This window comes from Vulpes vulpes, chromosome 7, assembly GCF_048418805.1.
Source record: "Vulpes vulpes isolate BD-2025 chromosome 7, VulVul3, whole genome shotgun sequence".
NCBI classification, from domain to species: Eukaryota; Metazoa; Chordata; class Mammalia; order Carnivora; family Canidae; genus Vulpes; species Vulpes vulpes.
Window position 1 is genome coordinate 50,997,080 of NC_132786.1, and position 22,263 is coordinate 51,019,342.

The 22,263-nt window shown below is 36.7% G+C and overlaps 1 protein-coding gene across 1 annotated transcript in view; it reads right to left on the minus strand.

The window, feature by feature from the left end:
- TRAPPC11 (trafficking protein particle complex subunit 11) overlaps nt 1–22,263 on the minus strand; it is a 49,105-nt gene that overhangs the window by 9,472 nt on the left and 17,370 nt on the right. Inside the window, exons 11-27 of the mRNA XM_026018280.2 lie at nt 22,113–22,206; nt 20,892–20,971; nt 20,706–20,784; nt 20,569–20,623; nt 20,077–20,222; nt 19,584–19,645; nt 19,341–19,473; nt 18,384–18,514; nt 14,613–14,768; nt 12,852–13,039; nt 12,603–12,751; nt 12,299–12,420; nt 11,661–11,780; nt 7,736–7,801; nt 7,482–7,638; nt 3,603–3,714; nt 330–421 (exon numbers count right to left, since the gene is read on the minus strand). Of these exons, the coding sequence (XP_025874065.1) occupies nt 330–421; nt 3,603–3,714; nt 7,482–7,638; nt 7,736–7,801; nt 11,661–11,780; nt 12,299–12,420; nt 12,603–12,751; nt 12,852–13,039; nt 14,613–14,768; nt 18,384–18,514; nt 19,341–19,473; nt 19,584–19,645; nt 20,077–20,222; nt 20,569–20,623; nt 20,706–20,784; nt 20,892–20,971; nt 22,113–22,206 (1,942 nt within the window). The remainder of the gene's footprint in view (nt 1–329; nt 422–3,602; nt 3,715–7,481; nt 7,639–7,735; nt 7,802–11,660; nt 11,781–12,298; nt 12,421–12,602; nt 12,752–12,851; nt 13,040–14,612; nt 14,769–18,383; nt 18,515–19,340; nt 19,474–19,583; nt 19,646–20,076; nt 20,223–20,568; nt 20,624–20,705; nt 20,785–20,891; nt 20,972–22,112; nt 22,207–22,263) is intronic.

The window sequence follows — 22,263 nt, forward strand, 5'->3', positions numbered from 1 at the left end:
CGCTGAATAAATGTGTATTTAAAACAAAACAAAACAAAAATTATTGCTAATTTTTAAAGTGATGATAATAGAAGCGTAATTATATTTAGAAAAACACTGATATTAAAGATGCAGACAGAAATATTTATAGATGAAACAGTAGCTGGGATCTACTTCGAAATAATGGGGGTAGGAGGCATATGTAGAGGTACAGATAAAACAGGACTTATCATTATCTACTTTTGTAAATGCTGGGCACTTTTCATAATAAAAAATTTTTTTAAACCTTAGAAGCTAAAATAGATATTCTTACTATATTCTTTTTATCAAATACAATTTGATGCCATTACCTGCGTTCACATGGAGGGGAATGTTTTCTACGATCACATGTGGCAGAGTGATGACGGTACTGATGACAGGGACATTTCCCATGGCTGAAGTCCTGTGGCAGAAAAGTGCATCTTTCAGATCCACATTTGATGTAAAAAGGTAAATCAAAAACAGAAAACGTGCATATTCGCCAACTTATTTCAAAGGAATTACTTCAGAAAGTAATTCAAAAGAAATTACTTACACATTTTCTAGACCTTTATTAATAGTAGTTTTGTGAAAAGCTTTTAGAATCCTGTTTGTATTTTGAACAAGTGTCACAACCCAAGGCTGCTGTTTGGTCCCAGTTCCAGAATATAAATCAACCACACCATGAAGCATACCATTTGACACCGTGTTTGGTACCAAAATGATCAGTGTAGGTGGCACTGTGGTGACTGAAGTTATGATAGAGACCTTATCACCTTGTGGCCAGGTCACAGCTGAGCACCAGACCACTTGCAAGCATGCTGTCATAACTACACTAGAGGCTTACAGTAGGAACTGTGGAACTAAAAATATTGTACTATCAATAAACACAGTGGCATTCCAGCACTGCGGAGATAAAGTGAGCAACATCAGGAAACTGATAAATACTTTTCCCTCCATTACAGTGAGAATGGGATCTGCAGGGCCAGCTGGCAGCCCCCTGACCAAGGAAAGCCCTTCAGAAGAGGCTGTATCTGGGTGGGGAACAGCTGATGCTCTATGCAAGTTATTATCCAGCAAAAGCAACAGGAAAAAACATCTAATCCCTTATCATTAAGAAATTTGTCTGTATGGTACTACAAACAGGATGGGAAAATTAAACAGTGCCTTCAAAATCCTGTTTTATTTTATTTTTAAGATTTTATTTATTTTTTCGACAGAGAGAAAGAGAGAGAGAGAGAGAGAGAAAGAGAACACAAGCAGGGGGAGCAGTAGAGGGAGAGAAAGAAGCAGGCTCTCTGAGCAGGGAGCCCAATGTGGGGCTGGATCCCAGGACCTGGGACCATGACCTGGGCCAAAGGCAGACGCTCAACTGACTGAGCCACCCAGGCACTCCAATCCTATTCTAATTCCTATAAACATAAACTAAACTTCAATGTGGTAAATTCAGAAATGGGGAAAAGAAAGATGTCAGTTTTTTAAAACAAAATTATGTTCTTTTTCCTTTCTCATTTTTAGTATATCCTATCCACTGTTCTAAAATTTATGACAAAATTGAGCTGTGCTAAGAAAATAACACATGAAATATCACCTATCTACCTCCCAGTCTAAGGAAACAATACAGCTGAATCTTCCCACCTACCCTTTCCTGCTTGCACCTCCCCTCCAGAAGTATCCTGGATTTGGTATCTATCATTGCTATGTATTTCTTTACACTTTTCCAAATTATGTATGTAGCCCTAAGAAATATACAGTATTCTACATGTTTTCCAATATTACGTATGTGCAATGTTCAATGTTCATATTCTGAACATCTGCAGTTGCTCTGTTAGTTAATAGTTACCAGATATAGCTCTGGTTAATTCATTTTCACTGACAGACAACATTCCATTGTATGATTCTGCCACAGTTCAACCATTTTCCTGTTGATGGATATTTAGTTATAACTTTTTACTATTATAATCAGAGGTGCAATGAACATTCTTACATATATTCTTGGTGTGCACATTTAGGACTTTTTTTATGACTAAAGGTTATAGACATCTTCAATTTTACCTGGTACTGTTGAAAAGATATCCAAAGTAATTGTCCTATTTTATACTCCACCTCTTTTGACAAACTGTGCTTTGCTAAACCTTTTCATTTTTCCAAATTAGTGGGAGCATGTCTGAATCTCAGATTCCTCATTAGGTTAACCCTTGTTTACTAACTAACAAGTAACCCTTGTTTACTCCCTATGTTTACTATCTGGCTTCTTTTGTTTCCCTTTCACAGCATAATCAAGATTTTGCTCAACTTTCTGTTAGGGGACTTGTTTTTCTTATGATCTGTTCTTGATATGAATTCTAATACTTTGTCAGTTTTACATGTTATAAATAGTTTTTCCCAATTTGTATTTTGTCTTTTCACTTTCTACATGGTATTTTTAAATGAACTAAGAAATTAATTTTTAACAAATTTATCAATTTTAGTGTCGTATACTTTTACGTCTTATTTAAAGAAACTCTTCCCTATTCCAAAGTCATAAAATAATTCTCTTATTTTCTACTAAAGTAGTAACATTTTGCTTTTCACAATTAGAACTTTAGTATACCTGGGACTGATTATATACAATATATAGTAAAGATCCAATTTTTTCCCAAATGGAAACCCAATTGTTCACCACCGATTATAAAATAATTCCTTTCCCCACTGATCTGCAATGCTACCTCTTTAAAATATAATTTCCATATGTGTAGATCTGTGTATCTATTTCTAGACTGTCTCTTCATTTACATATTCCCAAGCCAATACCATAGCAATGACTACTGAAGCTTTACAATAAGTCTCCGAATTTAGATGACCAAGTACCTCTGCCTAGTTTTTCTTTTGGAGTATCTTGACTATTTATAAGTTTTTGCCTGTCCATATAAACTTTATAATCAAGAGTGTCAAGTTCTATAAAAACAAAACAAGCTATTGAGATTTTGAAGGAAATTGTACCGATTCTATAGAACAAAGAGTATCAGACCTATCCAAATCCTACCCAAGATCACTTTGTATGTTTCCCCATTTAAGAACTTCTTTTATGTTTTAAAATTTTATTATTTTCTCCATATTGGTAACAAATGTTTTCTATTTGATATACTCTTACTTACCTTATGATTATTGCTGTCATCTAAATGATACTTATTTTAAAAGTACACTGCTAGAGATTTATTACTGATATATAGAAAGCCAACTGATTTTTGTATATTGAATGTTATATCCAGCAACCTCACTAGAACTCTTTAGTGCAAATAATTTGCTTGAGTTTTCTCTGCAGACAATCCTATTGACTGCAAATAAGACCAGTTTCTCCTAATGTTTTTCATGATCTTGTTATGAGAATTCATTTGGTTACAATTTCATCAGTATATAAGTCACAAATTGTGACAAATACAAATCAAAGTTTAATGATCCTTTTTAAATTTTGTGTTTTTGACAAACAGTTGGTGATAGTAGGTGACTTCTAGTCTTCTCCCCAGGACTGACAACAGCTTTCAAATATTAAATGACAGCAACAAATAATAAAGGCATGAAAATAGCACAGACAAGGAAAAAAAGATAGGGCTGCTATAATTTACCTCTTCCAGGAGATAATATAATGCCCAGTTGCCACTCCACCTTCAACATTTCCAACAGATGGGCACCGAAGACAAAAGCATTCACTAGCACTCTCTCCAGTCTGTAAGACAACTACAAGAAACAGTCTTTATAATCCTTATGCAATGATTTCCTCTATGAAAGCAGAGTTTTACCTCTTTCAATTGAGCAAAAAAAGAACACTTTATCAGTTATACATTCTTTATATAGACCTAAAAACTAAGGTGCAGAGATGTTAAATGCCTTTTTCAAGGTCACAAAGTCCTTATCCAGGGTTTTTTCTAATACATCAATATTTCCTTATAACAAAAACAGGTGAAGGAGCTGTAGGCCTATGACAAGTTCCTATGGGAACTGATGAAAAGGAAAAGTCTGGAGTCAGGATAATACCATTTGGTGATTACTTTTCTTTCTCCAAAGGAAACATTTCACGGTAAGGAACAAGAAATTTTTAACTAACCCTTAAGGTACTCAGAATGCCATTCCAGCCAACTCTGGCTTTCTCTGACAAACATACATTACTGACACCATCAAATGGAAACCCATTACATGGTGCCTCATTATTGCCCAATTTGGTTATTTACCTCTTAAACAAAGATGCTGTCCTCTTGCCAAGTTTAGCCTAAAAATGATGACAAAACAAATGCTTATCGGAACCAAGGCCTCTCTGCCTGTCAGCCTTTCACAGCCTAAGGGCCACGCCTTTAATGCAAACCAGGAAAAGGGCCTATCTAGTGCCGATGTCAGCAAATCTGTGTGTGAAATGGTTCTCCAATGAAGAAGGCTGTGATAAATTAATAGTTAAATGTAGGTAGAAACTAGAAGTCAAAGGGAAAAAAGCTGGGCCAACCTCTACTTTAATTAACTACTTTTAAGTAATTTTGAAGAACTAGGAAATGATATTGTGGCCCAGTAAATAAAACACACATTAATTCAAACCTCTTAAGATGCCTTTTACTAAAACCTGGGACATTTATATTGTTCCCTGTCCCCCACTACTCCACCTCACTCCACCAAGTCCTCCTTAATTCTAAGAAGTTAACCAAAATGATACAATCTTTATTAACAACATTAGGGTCAACTTTATGACCTAGGAAAGTTGTTATTTTTAATGTATCTAACACAAATTTTGTAATGCATTAGTTCTGGTGTTCTTAGAGGTAGTAGACAGAATAATGCCATGCCACTCCCTTCCCTAAAGATATCCACATCATAATTCCAGAACGTGAATGTGACCTTACATGGCAGAAAGGACTTCACAGATGTGATAAAGGATCTTAAAATAGGAAGATTATATTGGTTTATCCAGTCAGGCCCAATATAATCACAAGGGTTATGAGGGAAAGAGGGAGGTACCAGAGAGTCTGAGAAAAAGATGTGACAATGGAAGCAAAGGTCAAAAAAGAAACATCTGAAGATGCTACGCTGCTGGTTTTGAAGATGGAGGAGAGCCATGAGCCAAGGAATCCGACTGGCCTCTGCAAGCTGAAAAAGGCAAAGGAAAGGATTTTCCCTAGAGCCCAGAAGGAATGCAGTCCTGCCAACACCCTGATTTTAGGACATTTGACCTCTAGAACTTTAAGATAATAAGTCTGTATTGTTTTAAGCCACTAACTTTGTGGTAATGTGTTATGGCAGCAATAGAAGACTAGGAATGGGAAATTAAAGGTAGGCATTCTTCATTAATTAGTTAATTAATTAATTTTTTTCTTCATTAATTTAATAAGCATTTATTACCCAACTACTATGAGGTTGGCCATACAAAGAAGAGACTAAGTCATGGCTCCAGCACAGGGTGTAGTAAGGGTGTCATAACTGTAAATAAATAATTACAATAGAATGGGGTAAGTTGTACAAGAGACTCTGGGACTAAAGAAGGAAGACTACCTAGCCCTGCTTGGGAAGATCAAAAAGCCAAAGCTTACATGAGTCTCAAGAGCAAGAAGAGTTCGGCAGGTTGAAAGAGAAAGGGAAGGGTTTGGGGCATAATTTTGAACTAACATGTTCAAAAACAGATGGAGGCAATGTTTGCTGAGTGCAAAAAGTTTGGCTTGATCCAAGTCTTGGAAAGAGGAAGGGGAACTAGAAAGACTGGTGCAGAGAAAGCTGGAAAGGCGAGCTGCTCTGGGAAAGGTCTGGAATGTCATAAAATTTTTTAAGTGGGCATAACAAGTTCAGAATAGTTTCTGGAGAAATCAAACTCTGCCAGCAATATGAAGGCAGACTAGGGGAGAGAATGGCAAGGTATTTCTGGAGGCCAGATGAGAGCTGGTGAGACTCTGGATTCAAGAGACACAAAAAAGGGAGAACATGGTGTGGGGCTGGATGTGCACCCACAGAGGGAGTCTACCTAGTTTGTCTGTGGTTTCTAGCTGCTACTAAGTGTACAGTGGCTCCTCTAGCTGGGCTGAGGAAGGCAGACAACCTAAGGGTGCAGGCAGGTGGAGTCTCTGTAGGAAAAGTAAAGGGAGCCTAAGTCAGGATCCTGGAACTGACCAAGAGTTAAGGGGTAAGAAAGGGAATCGGCAAACAATGGACAAAAAACTAGCTGGTATGGAGCTGTTAGCAGACTAGCACTGAGCTAAGATTTTCATATAGATTATCTCATACACACTATCTTCTTTAACTCTGAGAAGTGATAAAACAAACAGCCCAACATAGCAAAAGAGCAAGTAGTAGGACCAGGAATTGAATCTAGTTCAGCGCTGACTCTAAATCTCATGATTATTCCAAGTTAGCACAGGGAGGAGGAAAGGAAAAAGAGGACAGAGAAAGTAGAACCAGAGACTCCCGAAACTGCAAGAGAAGACCAAGTTTCAAAAGACGAAAATAAAACTGATGAAAGCATTCTGAAAGCAAAATTGTTTTTTTTATTAGTATTACCTCACAGAATCTGGGACCTATTTGTAGCATTTAAATAGAGAGGCTTAGGGACATGGTCGATTTTATCTATTTTACCTATACTCCTTTATGATGACTTTCCTACATAATGCTTAGAAGTGACTATGAAGACTGCTTGCTCTTTTGGTGTCTTGAGAACCGAACACGGTGTCGTATAGAGAACTCAATAAATATCTGTTGATTTACTGATAAATGCTGAAACTTATTTATACAGCAGATGCAAAAAAATATATTGGAATTCTAAAACTTCTTATCTCATTGCAAATCAACTATATGACTTGTAACACTGAAGCCCAATAGCAGACAGATAAACAGCAAATAAGTGACTCATTTATATTTGGCTTAAGAATATATCATGATTTTTTTTCATACAATATTTACCCTTACAATACAGTAAGCACAGTTTTGCTTGTGTTAACATTCAAACTCATTTTTTCCTTCTCTTTTAATAGCTCAAGAGGCATAAAAGCCCAAAGCAGAATGCACCAGAAAAATAATATCCTAGGTGTAAATCACTTCTCTAAACTGTTTTAGTTGATTTAGAAAACTTAATGTCTATTTTTCTGTATTTTCCCAAGTTTCTTTAAAAAACATCTTTTGCCATCTCAAATTATACTTAACAGTAAACATTAATTAAAAATTAGTAAGAAAAATCTATAACAAAATCCAAACATGAAAAACTATTTCATTTTCAAGTACATTTTTCAAAGAGTCATTTCCTTATAGTAGCAAAAATCTTGTCTTTTAAAATACAGCATACTCAAGCAAACAGTAAATGACACCAATCCTACCGTAATTCTAAATTTATTTGCTTTTGTGAGTATCAGTTTCAATTACCCTCCCTTAGCAAAAAGCTGACTCTTACACTGGCAATCTACACACACACACACACACACACACACACACACACACACACACACCCCTGTCTTCTAATTAAGTGGGATGATCCACATTCTCACCTTTGTCCACTTGGGACTCTAGTTGATCCACTGGGGTCATAGAAGGAGCAAGTTGTAGCTCACTGGATACAATAGTGAGGGCCCAGGGAGAGGCACTTAAAAGGTCCGTCATCAATAGAAAGGGGATGTCTGCATAGACCCTTTCCAGGTGCTCAAACTGTCATAAATGAAGACAAAAGGTCAGTAATCCACTTTACTTTTTCTATTAACTTCTATAACTGAAATGATTTCCAAAATGCTTCACAGGACCATACCTTTGTAGAGACAAATTTAACCGCAACATCAAATGGGAAGACAGTTTCTATAGTTACGGTTTCATCCTGCAAGACAATTTAAAGGGCACATTCAATGGCTTTTCTAAACTTAAAAATAGTTTCAAAAATAGAAGGCATGCAAAACACAATCTGTAACTGATTAATAAATAATCCCATACATATTAAGAAGCTAGCATGTTCCTCTCAGATAATATTTGTGAAAACCTACATAGACCACTATTTCTAATAAATTATCTTATGGTTTTATAATAGTTCACACTGTCAAGTGCTTTCTAACACATTATTTATATCAGGGTCTGCAAAAGTGGGGAGGCAGGCACTGTCACCATTTTACAAAAGAGGAACTAAAGTTTAAGGAAGGTTAAATTGATTGGCCTTGGCCCACAAACCTAGGGGTGCCAAGCTTAGAATCGGAGTCTTCTGTTTGCCTAAGTTCTTTACCGTGCCCCAATGCGAGATGACTAATAATAACAATAAGATATGACAGTGCTATAATCGCTATACCTGCATTACATAATGTTCATAATAGCTCAAGGAAACAGATGCCATTATACTCGCCATTTTACAGTAAAGTGGTCACAAATAGCTAGGAACTGACAAAGACAGAAATTGACCCAGATCTGACTTGAAATCTGTACTGTTAACTAACGTGCTATTTCTCATCCCTGAGTCTATTCAAGAAACAATGAGGTTACTATGGCTCTGGAACCAAGCCACCCACCCCACTGGTGAGAACTCTTTTTAAAAAAGTCATGTTGATTAAAAACTCAGGCTGTCAAATGCCAGGAAGATGTGGGTTTTAATCCTGGAAGATACATACTTATTCACCATGCAGACCTTGGGCACACGGAGGGGACCCTGAGGTGGGGACACGGTCTCTGAGTGATTTCATGATCCTCGCAGGGCTGCTGACAATGAAGTGAGAGAATGCATACACAGCACTAGTGGAATCGCCAGAACCATGTTTATTGTTATTATATGCTTCAAGGATTGCCTCTCAATACCATCAAGCTAACTTTTTAGGAAGTATAGTAAGTAGGATACTAGTGGTTGAAAACACATGCAGGGGTTCCATGAATCTAAAGCCTAGGTCCTCAGTATCTCCCCCACAGAAAATATCTATGGAAATGAAACAGCAACTCAGTGAGTAGCTCAGATGTGCCCTACTTTAAATTTCCACATGGCCTATGAAGTGGACTCATGTGCAGGTAAAAATGAGATTTAATCCCATTAAGGGAAAAGAATCTACATTTAAATTTCCAAAAATGTCTTACAAATAACATGAAGACCTGTAAGACAGATATTCCATGAGAAAGGTGCGTCTTAGTAAAATAACGTTGACAGATAATCACCAAAGCCATTCGTGAAATTATCAACACGTTAGCAAATTCAATGCTGTGCTAAGCCCTGAAGTCAAAATACCTGTTTAATGCCTTTTAACCCTGTATTTTCCAAACATATATGACCAATTCATTCTTTTTTGTGTGACATCTATTTCTATTCCTCAGTATTAGTGTCCCTTCCTCAGTATTAGTGTTCCTCAGTATTAGTGTCACATCTTGGGAATGGACTGGCTGATAGAAGAATAAATAGTTTCTCTTGAAAAACTAAAAGGCAACCTACTGACAGGAGAAAATGTTTGTAAATGATATATCCAAAAATAAAAAAATAAAAATAAATAAAATAAAAAAAAGTAAATGATATATCCAATAAAGGGTTAGTATCTAAAATACATAAAGAACTACAACCCAACACCAAAGAAATCCAAATAGTCTAATTAAAAAGTGGGCAGAAGACATAAACAGACATTTCTCCAAAAAAGACATACAGAAGATCAACAGACACAGAAATGATGCTCAACATCACTCAACAGGGAAATGCAAATCAAAACCACAATGAGGTATCACCTCACACCTGTCAGAATGGCTAAAATAAAAAACTCAAGAAACCAGTGTTGGCGAGGATGTGGAGAAAGAGAAACCTTTTTGTACTACTGGTGGGAATGCCAAGTGGTATAGCCACTATGAAAAACAGTACGGAGGGTCCTCAAAAAATTAAAAATAGAATTACCATATGATCCAGTAATTCCCCTACTGAGTATGCACCCAAAGAATGTGAAAACAATAATTCAAAAGGATATATGCATCCCTATGTTTACTGTAGCATTATTTACAATAGCCAAATTGTAGAAGCAACCAAATGTCCATCAACAGATGAATGGATAAAAAGATGGGGAAGGATATATATACACACCCACAAGGTGGAATACTATTCAGCCATAAAAAGAATGACATCTTGCCATTCACAATGACGTGGACAGAACTAGAGGATGTTATGCTAAGCAAAGTAAGTCAGAGAAGGACAAATACTATATGATTTCATTCAGATGTGGAATTTAAAAAACAAAACAAATGAAAAAAAAGAAACAACCCAAAAGACTCTTAAACCTAGGGAATGCGCTGATGGTCACCGGAGGGTAGAGCAGTGTGGGGTGGGGGAAATAGGTGTCTCAGGGTAAGAGTTAAAAACAAATGGCACATATCTCAATATCATGTCTTGAGGACAAGAGAGCACTGCACACCACTGGAGCTTGAGTCCAGGATCGTTACTATGTAGCAGACAATTACTTTAAAAAGGTATGTTCTGAGTCTACTAGAAATTATCAGAAGTAGAAATGACATCCATGGCTTAGGACACTAAAGCTGCACAGAACTGGACTGTTCTTATTTTGTAGATGAGGAAACTGGCCAAAGGTTTACATGGCCAGCCTGAGCTGCAGGTTAGGAGGCCATGCTGACACTGGCACTCTCACCTCCTACTTCACCATCCAGGATTCATTCTAGTGCATCCCGCTAGGTGAAATTGATATGCCTTCCCTCCTTCCACTTGGGAAATACTCCTAACTCTCTTAGGATGAAATTGCCTCTCACTGATTCATAAAACAGCTGACAGCCCAGACGCTGTGCCGTAAACATACTACAAATGGACAAACTGACTGGTTGCCTTCTCTGCCCACCGAGGGCCCAATTCCTGAAGGCTGAAACAACACAGACAAGACTAATAATAAACAGGAAATATCATGCTTTTCCATTACTAAAAGAGGATACAAACAATTACGTACAATATGGTTAAATTTAAATAAAAACACGGCTCCCCCAAACCACTATAAATAGAAAAGAGACCGATAGAAAATACACCAATAAGGTGACAGCAGTTGCCTCCAAGCTGCTAGGACCATATTGGCCTTCTTATTTTCACTCTCTCTTGTCTGTGCTTACCAGAAACAATTTCCGTAGTATTTTTTTAAAAGAAAAAATATTTCATAAAGGGGGACCTCCCATCTTCCAAAATCTTCAGCATATAACCAACTTAATAGATTTTTGTCTATCGTGATTTTATAAGGAAACATATAGGTTTAGAGCCTCAAGACTTTTTTGCAAAAGATCTCAAACCCCTTGACTATACAAAAAGCCATGGTGGCCAATTTTCTAAAGTTTAAGCAATGACTCCATAGTATACCATTTATAATAAGTATAAATGATAAAAACCCAAGAGATGTTTAATTAAAATTTGTAGCATTTTTTAAAAATTTGTAATTGGGAGCCTGGATGGCTCTATCTGCCTTCAGCTCAGGTCATGATCCCAGAGTCCAGGGATTGAGCCCGGATTGGGCTACCTGCTGAGCAGAGAATCTGCTTCTTCCTCTCCCTCTGCCTGCCACTCCCCCGCGCTTGTGCACATGTACTCTCTCTGTCAAATAAACAAAATCTTAAAAAAAAAAAAAATTTGTAACAGACTACAAGCACCTAAGCTGCTTATCTTTTTACACGTAAACTAAAAAAATACAAAATAGGGAACACTCTCCACATAGGATGCTTCCTGAAGTAGTTATAAAGAATTATACCTTGTGACACTTGCAAACAATTTCTTTGTCTTCAATAGTTGTATTGATCAGGTAAGAAACATACACGAGAAACATTCTTGAACCTACTGTTCCACAGCGAACATATAACATTTTTTCCAGCTGTAACAAAATAAAAGTACTTTATTTTAATAATGCAGAGATTTCCTCCTAATACATATTCTAGGGTAATGTTCCCAACCTTTTAAGAGTATACTGTACCAACTGTTTAAATTCTTGAATACTTTTTATAGACGGTTCATGCCTCAATATATGAGTGGGATTATCACTATTCCACCTTTTCTTATTATCATTCTCAACTTCCCAAGAATTGTTTAGGTTTAGTTTGGAAATACAAGCTGCCTGAGAGGTCATTTCACTAAGTTACACAATTAATATTATTTAGTTATTTTATCCGGGCAACTAATTCTCCAAATTACAGTCATTTGTTCTAAAATCACATGTATAAAAACTTAAACTACACATTGAAGTATGTAAAATGTATATACATGTGCATTAGTTAAATCTCATTTTGAGTCTCAGGATATGCTGTTAAATTGCCCCATTAACTAAGACCCACTACATATTTAAAACTGCCATCTAGCTGGATTTCCATTCCCCTCATGGTTGACCAAGTTCACCTTTTCCCCGGGATGTAAGTCTCCCACAGGAATGTCAGTGAGTAAAGCCGGGTAGGATTCATCACACAGTTCTGTTCCATGAAGAGACATGTGAGTTTTCTGAGTTAAATTGGCATCCTGTCCTAAAAATGTTAATATCAGTGTTTTAAAATACAGAGAATTCAAACATTATCCTGACAATTCATACTGCATAGACAGCACTATTTCATAACCTCATTTGAAACAAACTTCCTGTAGTTGATATCACTGGTATTTATTTCATGTTGAAGGAACAATGAACAAATTTTAAGAAGGAAATGTTTACCAGGTTTTAAACCAGCGGTGAGCTTCACATCTCTGATTTGGGTCTTCTCGTGGGACTCAACAGTCACAACCAAACAATACATTTCATTAGTCAGGGCAGGAGGGTCATGTCGCAGATGGACAGAAATGTTTGGAACTCTAGAGATGATCCTTTGAGGGAAAAAAACCTTAGTTGAGTAACTGATTTTTAAGAAAACAAAGTATTTAAAAGAAATGATTTTCTATAATCTGCCTAGCAAGGAGGACGTACATTGTGCTTGCCTGAATGACTATGCTGTCCCAGTGAAGCTCATTGTCAGGGAGCCTGGGCCGTCTTTTGAAAGAACGTGAGGCCTGCAAGGCTTCTTGGGAAGAAGCAGCGTCCCCTCCTCCTCCTTGCCAATTTAAAACCACGCATCTTCCTGTCTCATGGCCCAGAACCAGATCTACCGACGTAATCTGAAAGATGGAGGGCTGTCAGAAATGCCACATCATACTTGTCACCGTCCCCTTGTAACAAATTACACAGAGATGGCTGGTCTACTGAGTTCCTCTAGAGACCCACAGTGTGATGAGGTCAGAACACCTACGGTTACAGTTGTCCTGGTCATCTATGAGCTGGGACCCTGACTAGGTTCTACCTACTTCGCCTTTAAACAGAAGTAATAACTTGACATAACAGATGCTCAATTAGTGGTTGCTGAGTGAAATGGATGAATGTTCTGATGACCATTAGCATATTCATAACCTAATTCCTAATTCCAAACGTATTTTTTCTAGAGACATCTATAATATTATTAACCGAATGAATATTCCTTTCAACTAAATCCATTAACAGAGATGTACTCAAGATAGTATTATTAATCACAATTTTCTTCCGGTAGGATTCCTCAGGTATCTTGTAAAAAATAAAATATGTAATTAGGGATTTAGTCAAAATCATAAAGAATTTATTTTTGGTGAATAGGCAAGAAACTCTGGATATTGGCTAATAATAAAATCAACAGATTCACAGAAATTTTTATGGAAATATTGGTAGTACAGTCTTCTGTTTCTATCTTAGAAATGGTCCTAAATTTAGATTAGCCAATCACCATCACTCAAGCCATGGAAAACAAGCACTTAGTGAGAGCTTACTATGTACTAATCACTATTTCAAGCAATTTACATGAACTGATTTTTTTTTTAAGACTTTATTTATTTATGATAGAGAGAGAGAGAGAAAGAGAGAGAAAGAGAGACAGAGACACAGGCAGAGGGAGAAGCAGGCTCCACGCAGGGAGCCTGATGCAGGATTCGATCCTGGGATTCCAGGATTGCACCCTGGGCCGAAGGCAGGTACCAAACCGCTGAGCCACCCAGGGATCCCCCAGGAACTAACTGATTTAGTTCTCAGGAAACACCAAGAGGTAGGTACCACTATTATCCCCGCTTTACAGATGAGTAAACTGAGATACAAAGAGGTCAAGTAACTGTCCAGGGCCACCTGCTAGTAAGCTGGAGAGGTGGAATTTAAACCCAAGTAGTCTGGTTCCATGGTTTATGCTCACCAAAAATATTACTTTCATCACACATTTCTAAAAGGCATTTTAATTATGCACACCAAACGAATCCTTCAAAAGATTTATACCTTCATTTTTTCCTTTAAAAAATGCAATCAGAAATGGGTAAACATCAAAAGGATATCTCTAGCCTGAATTGTCATATTATACAAAGCTTAATTGCTATAGTATTTAATATATATGTTTTGTTTAAAATTCTTTAACTGATTATTAAAGATGAGGATGGTCTTATGCACTAACAGGAAATGATGCTTAATATACACTGGTAAGCGAAAAAGGGAAGACAGACTATTATGTACAGTACAATTTCAATAAGACCTACCAAGCCATGAATGATTTCCCTTGGGAATCCAAGTGGACAATGTTCATTTTTTACTTAATAAACTTGTGTACTATTTGAAAAATTTTCTAATGTATACATAACTGCTTTTGTCATTTAAAGTATGTTTTAGACAAATTTCATAACTAACCTCAATTTTCTTTCCCACATCTTCAGTTTTTGCAACGAATTTAAATAAAAACTTTCTTGTTTTACCAGGAACCAAGCACATCTTTCCCTGAGTCAAATTTTCTAAAACTTCACTTGCTTTGGTTGCTTCTTCGATTACACAGAACTGGTTATATTCCTGTAAAAGAGGTTAGCAAGGGTCACAGTTCATAAACATCAAATGTATGTTCTGCAGACACTAAACACCAAATGATCTCGAGCTAGGTAAGTTTAACTGCTCAAAACTAAAACATCCTGAAAGATGATTAATGAGAAGTACTTTATGCCAAATGGAAGCACTCTCAGAGCTGCGACAAGGTAAAGACAGTTCACTGCACACAAGCTAATTTCTGCAAACATTTACACATCCTTTTCCCAGAGAGAAACAAAGATGTATTTTTTGTTTCATTGGATGCTACTATCATCTCTTTTTCTTAAAAAGCTCTCTCTTTACTTGGCTTCTGTGACCCTATAACATCATCCTTTCTGATTACTTTCTTTTTCTTCCCCCTCAAAGGTCTTTTTTTCCCCTTCTTCTTGTCTCCTTAATTCAGAGGCTCCACAGGCTTCATTCCCTGGCTTTCTTTTCCCTTTGTGTTCATTTCATTGCAAAGTTTGTCCATTTCTACACATTCCACACCTCTCTGATATTTTCCATTATTTGTTTTTAACTCTGTTTCCTTAGCCGCAAGTTCAGATCCACAACTTTCTAGAGAATTCCGCCATCATTCAAATTTAGCATGTCCAAACTGGATACACATCTACCATCCCAAAGTAGCATACTTCTTACAGATGAATAAAGGGAGACATCCTTCCTGTGTATATCTATGGAGTCACCATTCTCTTTTTTTTTTTTTTTTTTTTTTGGAGTCACCATTCTCATCCACTCAATAAACTTCAAGAATTTTCCAAGAGCCATCTTCTATCCCAGCAAATGAATCATCTTCCTAGAAAACTCTTATTAGTTAAGTTTAAACCTTTCCCTCTAATTTTCATTCTATCCCATGCTTCTGAAAACTAAGTACTTTTTTCCTTGTGATTTGTCTCTTAGATTTCAAATACCACATTGGAACGTAATAGAACTTTAAAAATTAATTGCTTTACATTTTATTTTTATATTTTAAGTTAGTCTTTAATTACAAAAGTTGTTTGTTGTTTAAGGAAAGGGGTGGGAGAAATGGAATAGTAGGATATAACAGGAAAAGTAAAACATGAATCACCCTATTCATCCTCTAATTCCATATTTAGAATATTTCAAAAACAAATTTCATAGTTGAGCAAAAAAAAAAAAAAAAAAAAAAAGTTCTCTCTCCTAGGAAAGCTCACATCCTAATAAAGAAAACAAATAAGCTACCAACTAATCACACTAACAAAAATGAAACCACAGCTGTGATAAGTACTATGGAGGGTTACGGCTAGGTAAATCGATCAGATAGGCCTGGGAGGTGTCCCTGAGGAAGTGAGGCTTTTAAGGTCATAAACATGAGAAGGAATTTTAAGAGGAGGGAAGACCAATCCAAGGACTAATATCACGTACAAAATCTCCTGTCATACTACTGAGTGATCTCACTTACATGTGGAATCAGTAACTCATAGAAACAGAGTAAAATGGTGGATGCTTTGCAAAGGGTGGAGGAAAGGGGAAATGGTGATCCAAGGGCATAAACTTCCGGTTATGAGACAAATAGGTTCTGGGGGTCTAATGTGCAGCATGGCGACTATACTTGATAAAAATGTATTATATATATATTTGAAAGCTGCTAAAAGAGCAGATCATACATGTTCCCACTGCAAAAAAAGGTAATTATGTGAGGTGATGGATATGAAGGAACCTTACTGTTTGTGGTCACCATTTTGCAATATGTATGTGCTTCAAATCATCATGTTGTAGATACATTTTAACTATAAAACAAACAAATAGTTTTTGGTGGGGCGGGGGCTGTTTATTCATCCTATCCCCCTTCTTTATCTTCTACAGAATGCACTCAGCAATCCAGACTTCTCTATTTGTAAATGCCTCTTGCATCTCTTTCTTTCCATTGCCACCACTATCATCCTAATGCAAATCCTCACACTTTAGTCCCTGGATTTGTGGAAAGAGGCTCCAGTTGGTTTCTGTAAGATCACTTCTTTCTATTTCATAACTTAAATTCTAAATTTCATGCTCTTAAAAATAAATAAATAAAATAAAATAAATAAATTCCATGCTCTTGCTTTAAAATTCTCAAACTAATGAGAAAGAATCGTTAGGTGATGGTTCAAAGTTGAAGAAAACACAATGATCTTCCGGTGACCCCAGTTCATTGAACTGATCCTATTCCAAGGCTATTTCTCAATCATGAAGAGTCAAAAAAAATCTATTAAAATAGGTAAAGCTCTTTCTTTACCACCATCCAATAAATAGACAGAACATGAGTAAATGAATGGGTAAATCTTCAAGTATTTGAAGATACTTTTCTTATTAGCCAATCCCTGATAAACTCTACAAGCTCCTTCAAGCCAAGCGGCCTCACATCCCACTGCCCCAGCTCATACCCTATGCCCTTGGGAGGCTGCAGTCTCCACCGCCCACAAACCCAGAATGTACACCCCTGCTTCCATTTATGCATTTCCTTTTGCCAAACATGTTCCTCCTTTCCATCGCTTTATAGCTATCTTCATTTCATCTTCAGCCTTGAAATTTCCTCCCTCTTCTTTGGCACATCTACTATAACTGTATTTGTAGCCTACGTCATGGAACTTAGTCCTCATTACCTACTGGCCCCTGCCCCCCAAAAGTTTCCATTGCAACGTGGCTGACATACACTAAATGTTTTCAGGTTGTTTTTTTTTTTTAATAAATTTAAAAAATTTTTTTTTAATTTTTATTTATTTATGATAGTCACAGAGAGAGAGAGAGAGGCAGAGATACAGGCAGAGGGAGAAGCAGGCTCCATGCACCGGGAGCCTGACGTGGGATTCGATCCCGGGTCTCCAGGATCGCGCCCTGGGCCAAAGGCAGGCGCCAAACCGCTGCGCCACCCAGGGATCCCTGTTTTTAGGTTTGTACGATGCTAAGAATACTGTAACTCTGGTTAAATGCTTGCTAGTTAATAGCTTAATATACTTTCTGAGTGACCACAAGATAATTATCTATAAAGTGAGCTTGTAACTGAAATATCTGGAATGTAATCAAGTACTTGACAACACTCTAATACACTGTAAAAATGTGCAAACATATATAATCCCAGTTCTGTAGAAAGAAAAAGCTGCTTATACGTGCATACACAGAAAATGTCTAGACTGTTCAGGAGGTTAATAGTGATCACTTCTGAGGAAAGGAACTGGAGGGCACATACTTACTTTTCACTTTATATCCATCTATTCCACTTCAGTTTCTTTGATATCAACCATTTACGTTTCATAATAAAAAACTAATACCAGTGTTAGGATGTAAAACAAGTAATTTTCAAAATTAGATTATATTTGATTAATCTTATTTGAAATTCATGTTATAGATTGCAAAAAATAAAGTTCCTATATCTCATAAGGATGGAATAAAAACAAAACTTAAAGAGGGAAAAGTGTAAAACTTGAATGGCTAATACACAAGTTGGGAATTATAAATACACTTATTTTCAAATAGACTTTACCAAAGTCCATTCGTTACTATGAACCCATTTAAGACCTAAGATTCGCTAAGTTCATTTCATCTAATTTAATGCAAGCTACAGTAAGATACACGTGGTAAAAGCACAGTAAGAGGTACCGTTACCTGATTATTAAAGCTGACACAGAGCTTGGAAAACCTAATGGGATGTGGACAGTCAGCCTTCAGGTAGATATCAAACCGCACAGGAACATCGACATGAAAGCTTGGGGCATGAAACTTGGCTTTGCATTGTACTAGGAATAAAACAAAGGGAGTCACACACTATGAGACCCTCTAGACACACACCCATGATTCTCTGATCCACACTTAGTCTTCAGGAAGGAAACACCTACCTTGAATGTCCTTACTGAATGGTCCCCCTGAAGCGTTTCAACAGACATAAATGTAGCTCATTAAAAAAAAAAAAATTAACTAAAGTCTAACTTCAAAACCACCTTTAATTCTAAAAACAGAGTTCCTCCTGAAATGTTAACTAACACAGGATTTTAAAGGGGGAAAAAAAAACATTTTGTTGTTTTTAACTTATTTCAAAATACCTGCCCTATGCATTACAGAATAAACTTTTAGAATGACTGTCTTTTTTCTTTTTTTTTTTTTTAAGATTTTATTTATTTATTCATGAGAGACAGATAGAGGCAGAGACACAGGCAGAGACACAGGCAGAGGGAGAAGCAGGCTCCATGCAGAGAGCCTGATGTGCGACTTGATCCTGGGTCTCCAGGATCACGCCCTGGGCTGAAGGCAGGTGCTTAACCGCTGAGCCACCGCTTGGACACTAAACCAGGCATCCCAAGAATGACTATCTTTTCAAATGCATTTCAAATCACACCTGAACTACAAATGAACAAAGTAAACTTTAACGCATAAGCCAAGTATTTAGAATTTTGAAGATCTTTTTAAGTCAAGGGGGAGAAAGAAAAACCAATCAAAATTTTATCTGTAGGATGATGTTTCTGAACGTTCTTTCCTTGGCTTTTATACATAAGATCCTGCATCTGTTCATTTTGTAGCAATAAGGATGATTTCTCTGAAACAATGCTGCAGGTGCTAGCTACCCACCGAATGGCACAAAGTCCTGCACCCCTATGGTGAAGACATTGCTACCAGCCAGGGAGATCCGGTCTGACCACAGCTTCTGAGCAGTCTTTACAGCTAAGACATCACAGTCGGGTTCAGGATCAGGACTTTCATTCTGCATCAACACAGAGTACAATTCACTCAGCTAGTGATACAAAATACACAGATACAGATCTAGGTATACATAGCCCCAGGACATACGTTATATAAAGAACTCTGACTTACCATCAAAACATTTATGAGGTTCTTTTCTATCCGAGATTTCTGGTCATCTTTCAGAGTTGAAGCTAACATGAAAGAGGTAGGGAAAAAAACTCTTAACTGTAAGATGAGCAAGTAAGTCCACCTCCCCCATGCAAAGTATTAAAATGTCTTCTAAAATGGCTAAGGAAAATTCTAGACAATGTACAACAGCACAGCTTCCTATATTAGCCCCAGCACTTTCAAGTACTCTTTTGAACTAGATGTGAAAATCATTTCATGACATATTTAAAAAAAAAAAAAAAAAAGATTTTTGATCTTCTCAACTATCACGCTATCATGAGACCTCTGATATAGTAAGTTCCGTGAAAAGTATGAGTCTCTTCACTTGGCAGACCGATGTATGCGTGCTAAAAGTATGGTCAAGGCTTTGAGAATTATTCTTTCAGTTTTAAAAAACTTAAAGATGCTAAACAATTTTAAAGATTCAGACTTAACCGAAAGAATACCAAGTTACCTCTTCCAAGGAGTTCTAGGGAATAAGTAATATAATCTTTTAATTGGGCCATGAGGTAGGAGCATTTCAGAGCTGTAGTCAGTATGGACGTGAGCAGGGTCCACCATCCTTCACTCCGATAATCACACATCACATAATCCAGCAACCTGATAGAAGGCAAAATGTCAGACGCGCTGAAACAGCTTCACAAGAAAGCCCCAGAAGACATGGAGGAAACAATGTACTTGATTTATTTTCTGTACACATCAGGAACTCTTACTGAAATAGTTTAATAGGTATTTTCACATTTAGCTAACATGAGATTTCCTAAGACTTTGAGAATGATTGTACTGGCAGATAGTACTTGAAAAAACAAAACAAAACACAGAAATGGAGTTTAATGGAAATAGAAATAAATATGGAAATAATAAATCCTTCAAAACACATTTTTATTCTAATTTTGCTGTAAGGTAATCAGATTACTTATAAAAATAAATGAGGAATAGGACTCACTTCAAAGCTTTGGTATAATCCTTTGCATAATAATATTCCTCTCCCATTTGAACCACTGTAAAGAGAAAAAGATTTTATATACATAATTCTAAATTATTCGAAGTTGCATGAAACTGTGGTCTATTCTGGATACATACTTAGGTGACTTTTCATTCTTGGACATTTATACTTCTTAAATTGTGCAACAGCATTGCTTAGAAGAGTTATTATCATTTCCTGTTGTAAGAGAGAAAAAGTGTGAAACATTACAATAAAAAATTATCTCATGTATGCCTCGATACTACAAAAAAGTTTATATTGGGGGGAAAAAAAACCAAACTTACAGAGTGAACAACACTTCTCTCCTTCAGCTGAATGGCAAGAACTCCCACCTTCTCCTTTTCAGGATCAGAAAGATCAAAACCTGTGTAAGATAAGACGCAACCCATTTTAGATAGCTCATTTAACACAAATCCTTCACATCAACATTGGATGTGTACACTCCTTGAATCCTTTACTTAAATATAATGTATTTAAGACTCTTAAACATTCTGGAATTTTAAAGACCCTAAGAGACCACTTTATTAGCATGGGAGCTTCTCTATGATCTCAGTTCTGAAGAGAACATTACTGAACTCAACATTCTCTTGCCCAGTGGAATCAATCACCTGAGGAATAATATCAACATCATTCTCAATACAGAATATACTTTCTGGAGATTAAAGAAAATAATTTCTTAACAGTTTAGGTTTGATTGCCACAGAAATGACTCAAATTAAGTATGCATCAAACCCAAAAAGATGCAGAGAAATTTTTAAGGTGATACATGTTAATACTGTTTTAAAAGATCAAATATAGGGAGGCCTGGGTGGCTCAGTGGTTGAGCGTCTGCCTTCAGCTCAGGGCGTAATCCCGGAGTCCCGGGATCGAGTCCCACATCAGGCTCCCTGCATGGAGCCAGCTTCTCCCTCTGCCTGTCTCTGTCTCTCTGTGTGTCTCTCATGAATAAATAAAATCTTAAAAATAAATAAATAAATAAATAAAAGATCAAATATAATAAATCGTCAAAATTAACAGGAATTAAAATATTTAAATAGACCAAAGTGGCCTATTGTGTCATTTAAGATAAGAGACATCCAAATGTTTTCATCACAACCACGTTTAATTAAAAGCTATTCTAAGATGTAGTAATACAAACAAAACATCCTAAAAACTAGAGAACTGAAAGTCTTTATTTTTATTTTTTAAAGATTTTATTCATTTATGTGAGAGAGAGAAAGAGACAGCACAAGCATTGAGAAGAGGGAGAAGCAGGCTCCCTGCTGAGCAAGAAGCCCGATAAGGACTCGATCCCAGGTCCCAGGGATCATGATCTGAGCTGAAAGAAGACACGCAACCGAGTCACCCAGGCACTCTGAACTGAAAATCTTTAAAAGGCTGTTTCAAAGACACACATTTTTACCTCAACATAATTTGTTATGGCCTACATAGCCAATGGAAAAACTGTGATAGTAATATGTCCTTATTGAGGTTGAGAGAAAAGGGAGGAGGGAAAAATTATTTACTTAGTATTCCTTGTCGCCATGACCTTTGTCCATAAAAGTCAAGAACGCCTGTTTGTGTTTCTAACGGATCAGGATTGGGATAGGTTACAGAAGCCTGTAAAGTAAAACACACCCTAAATAAGACTTCATGAACCTGTCACACTTGCCTTTG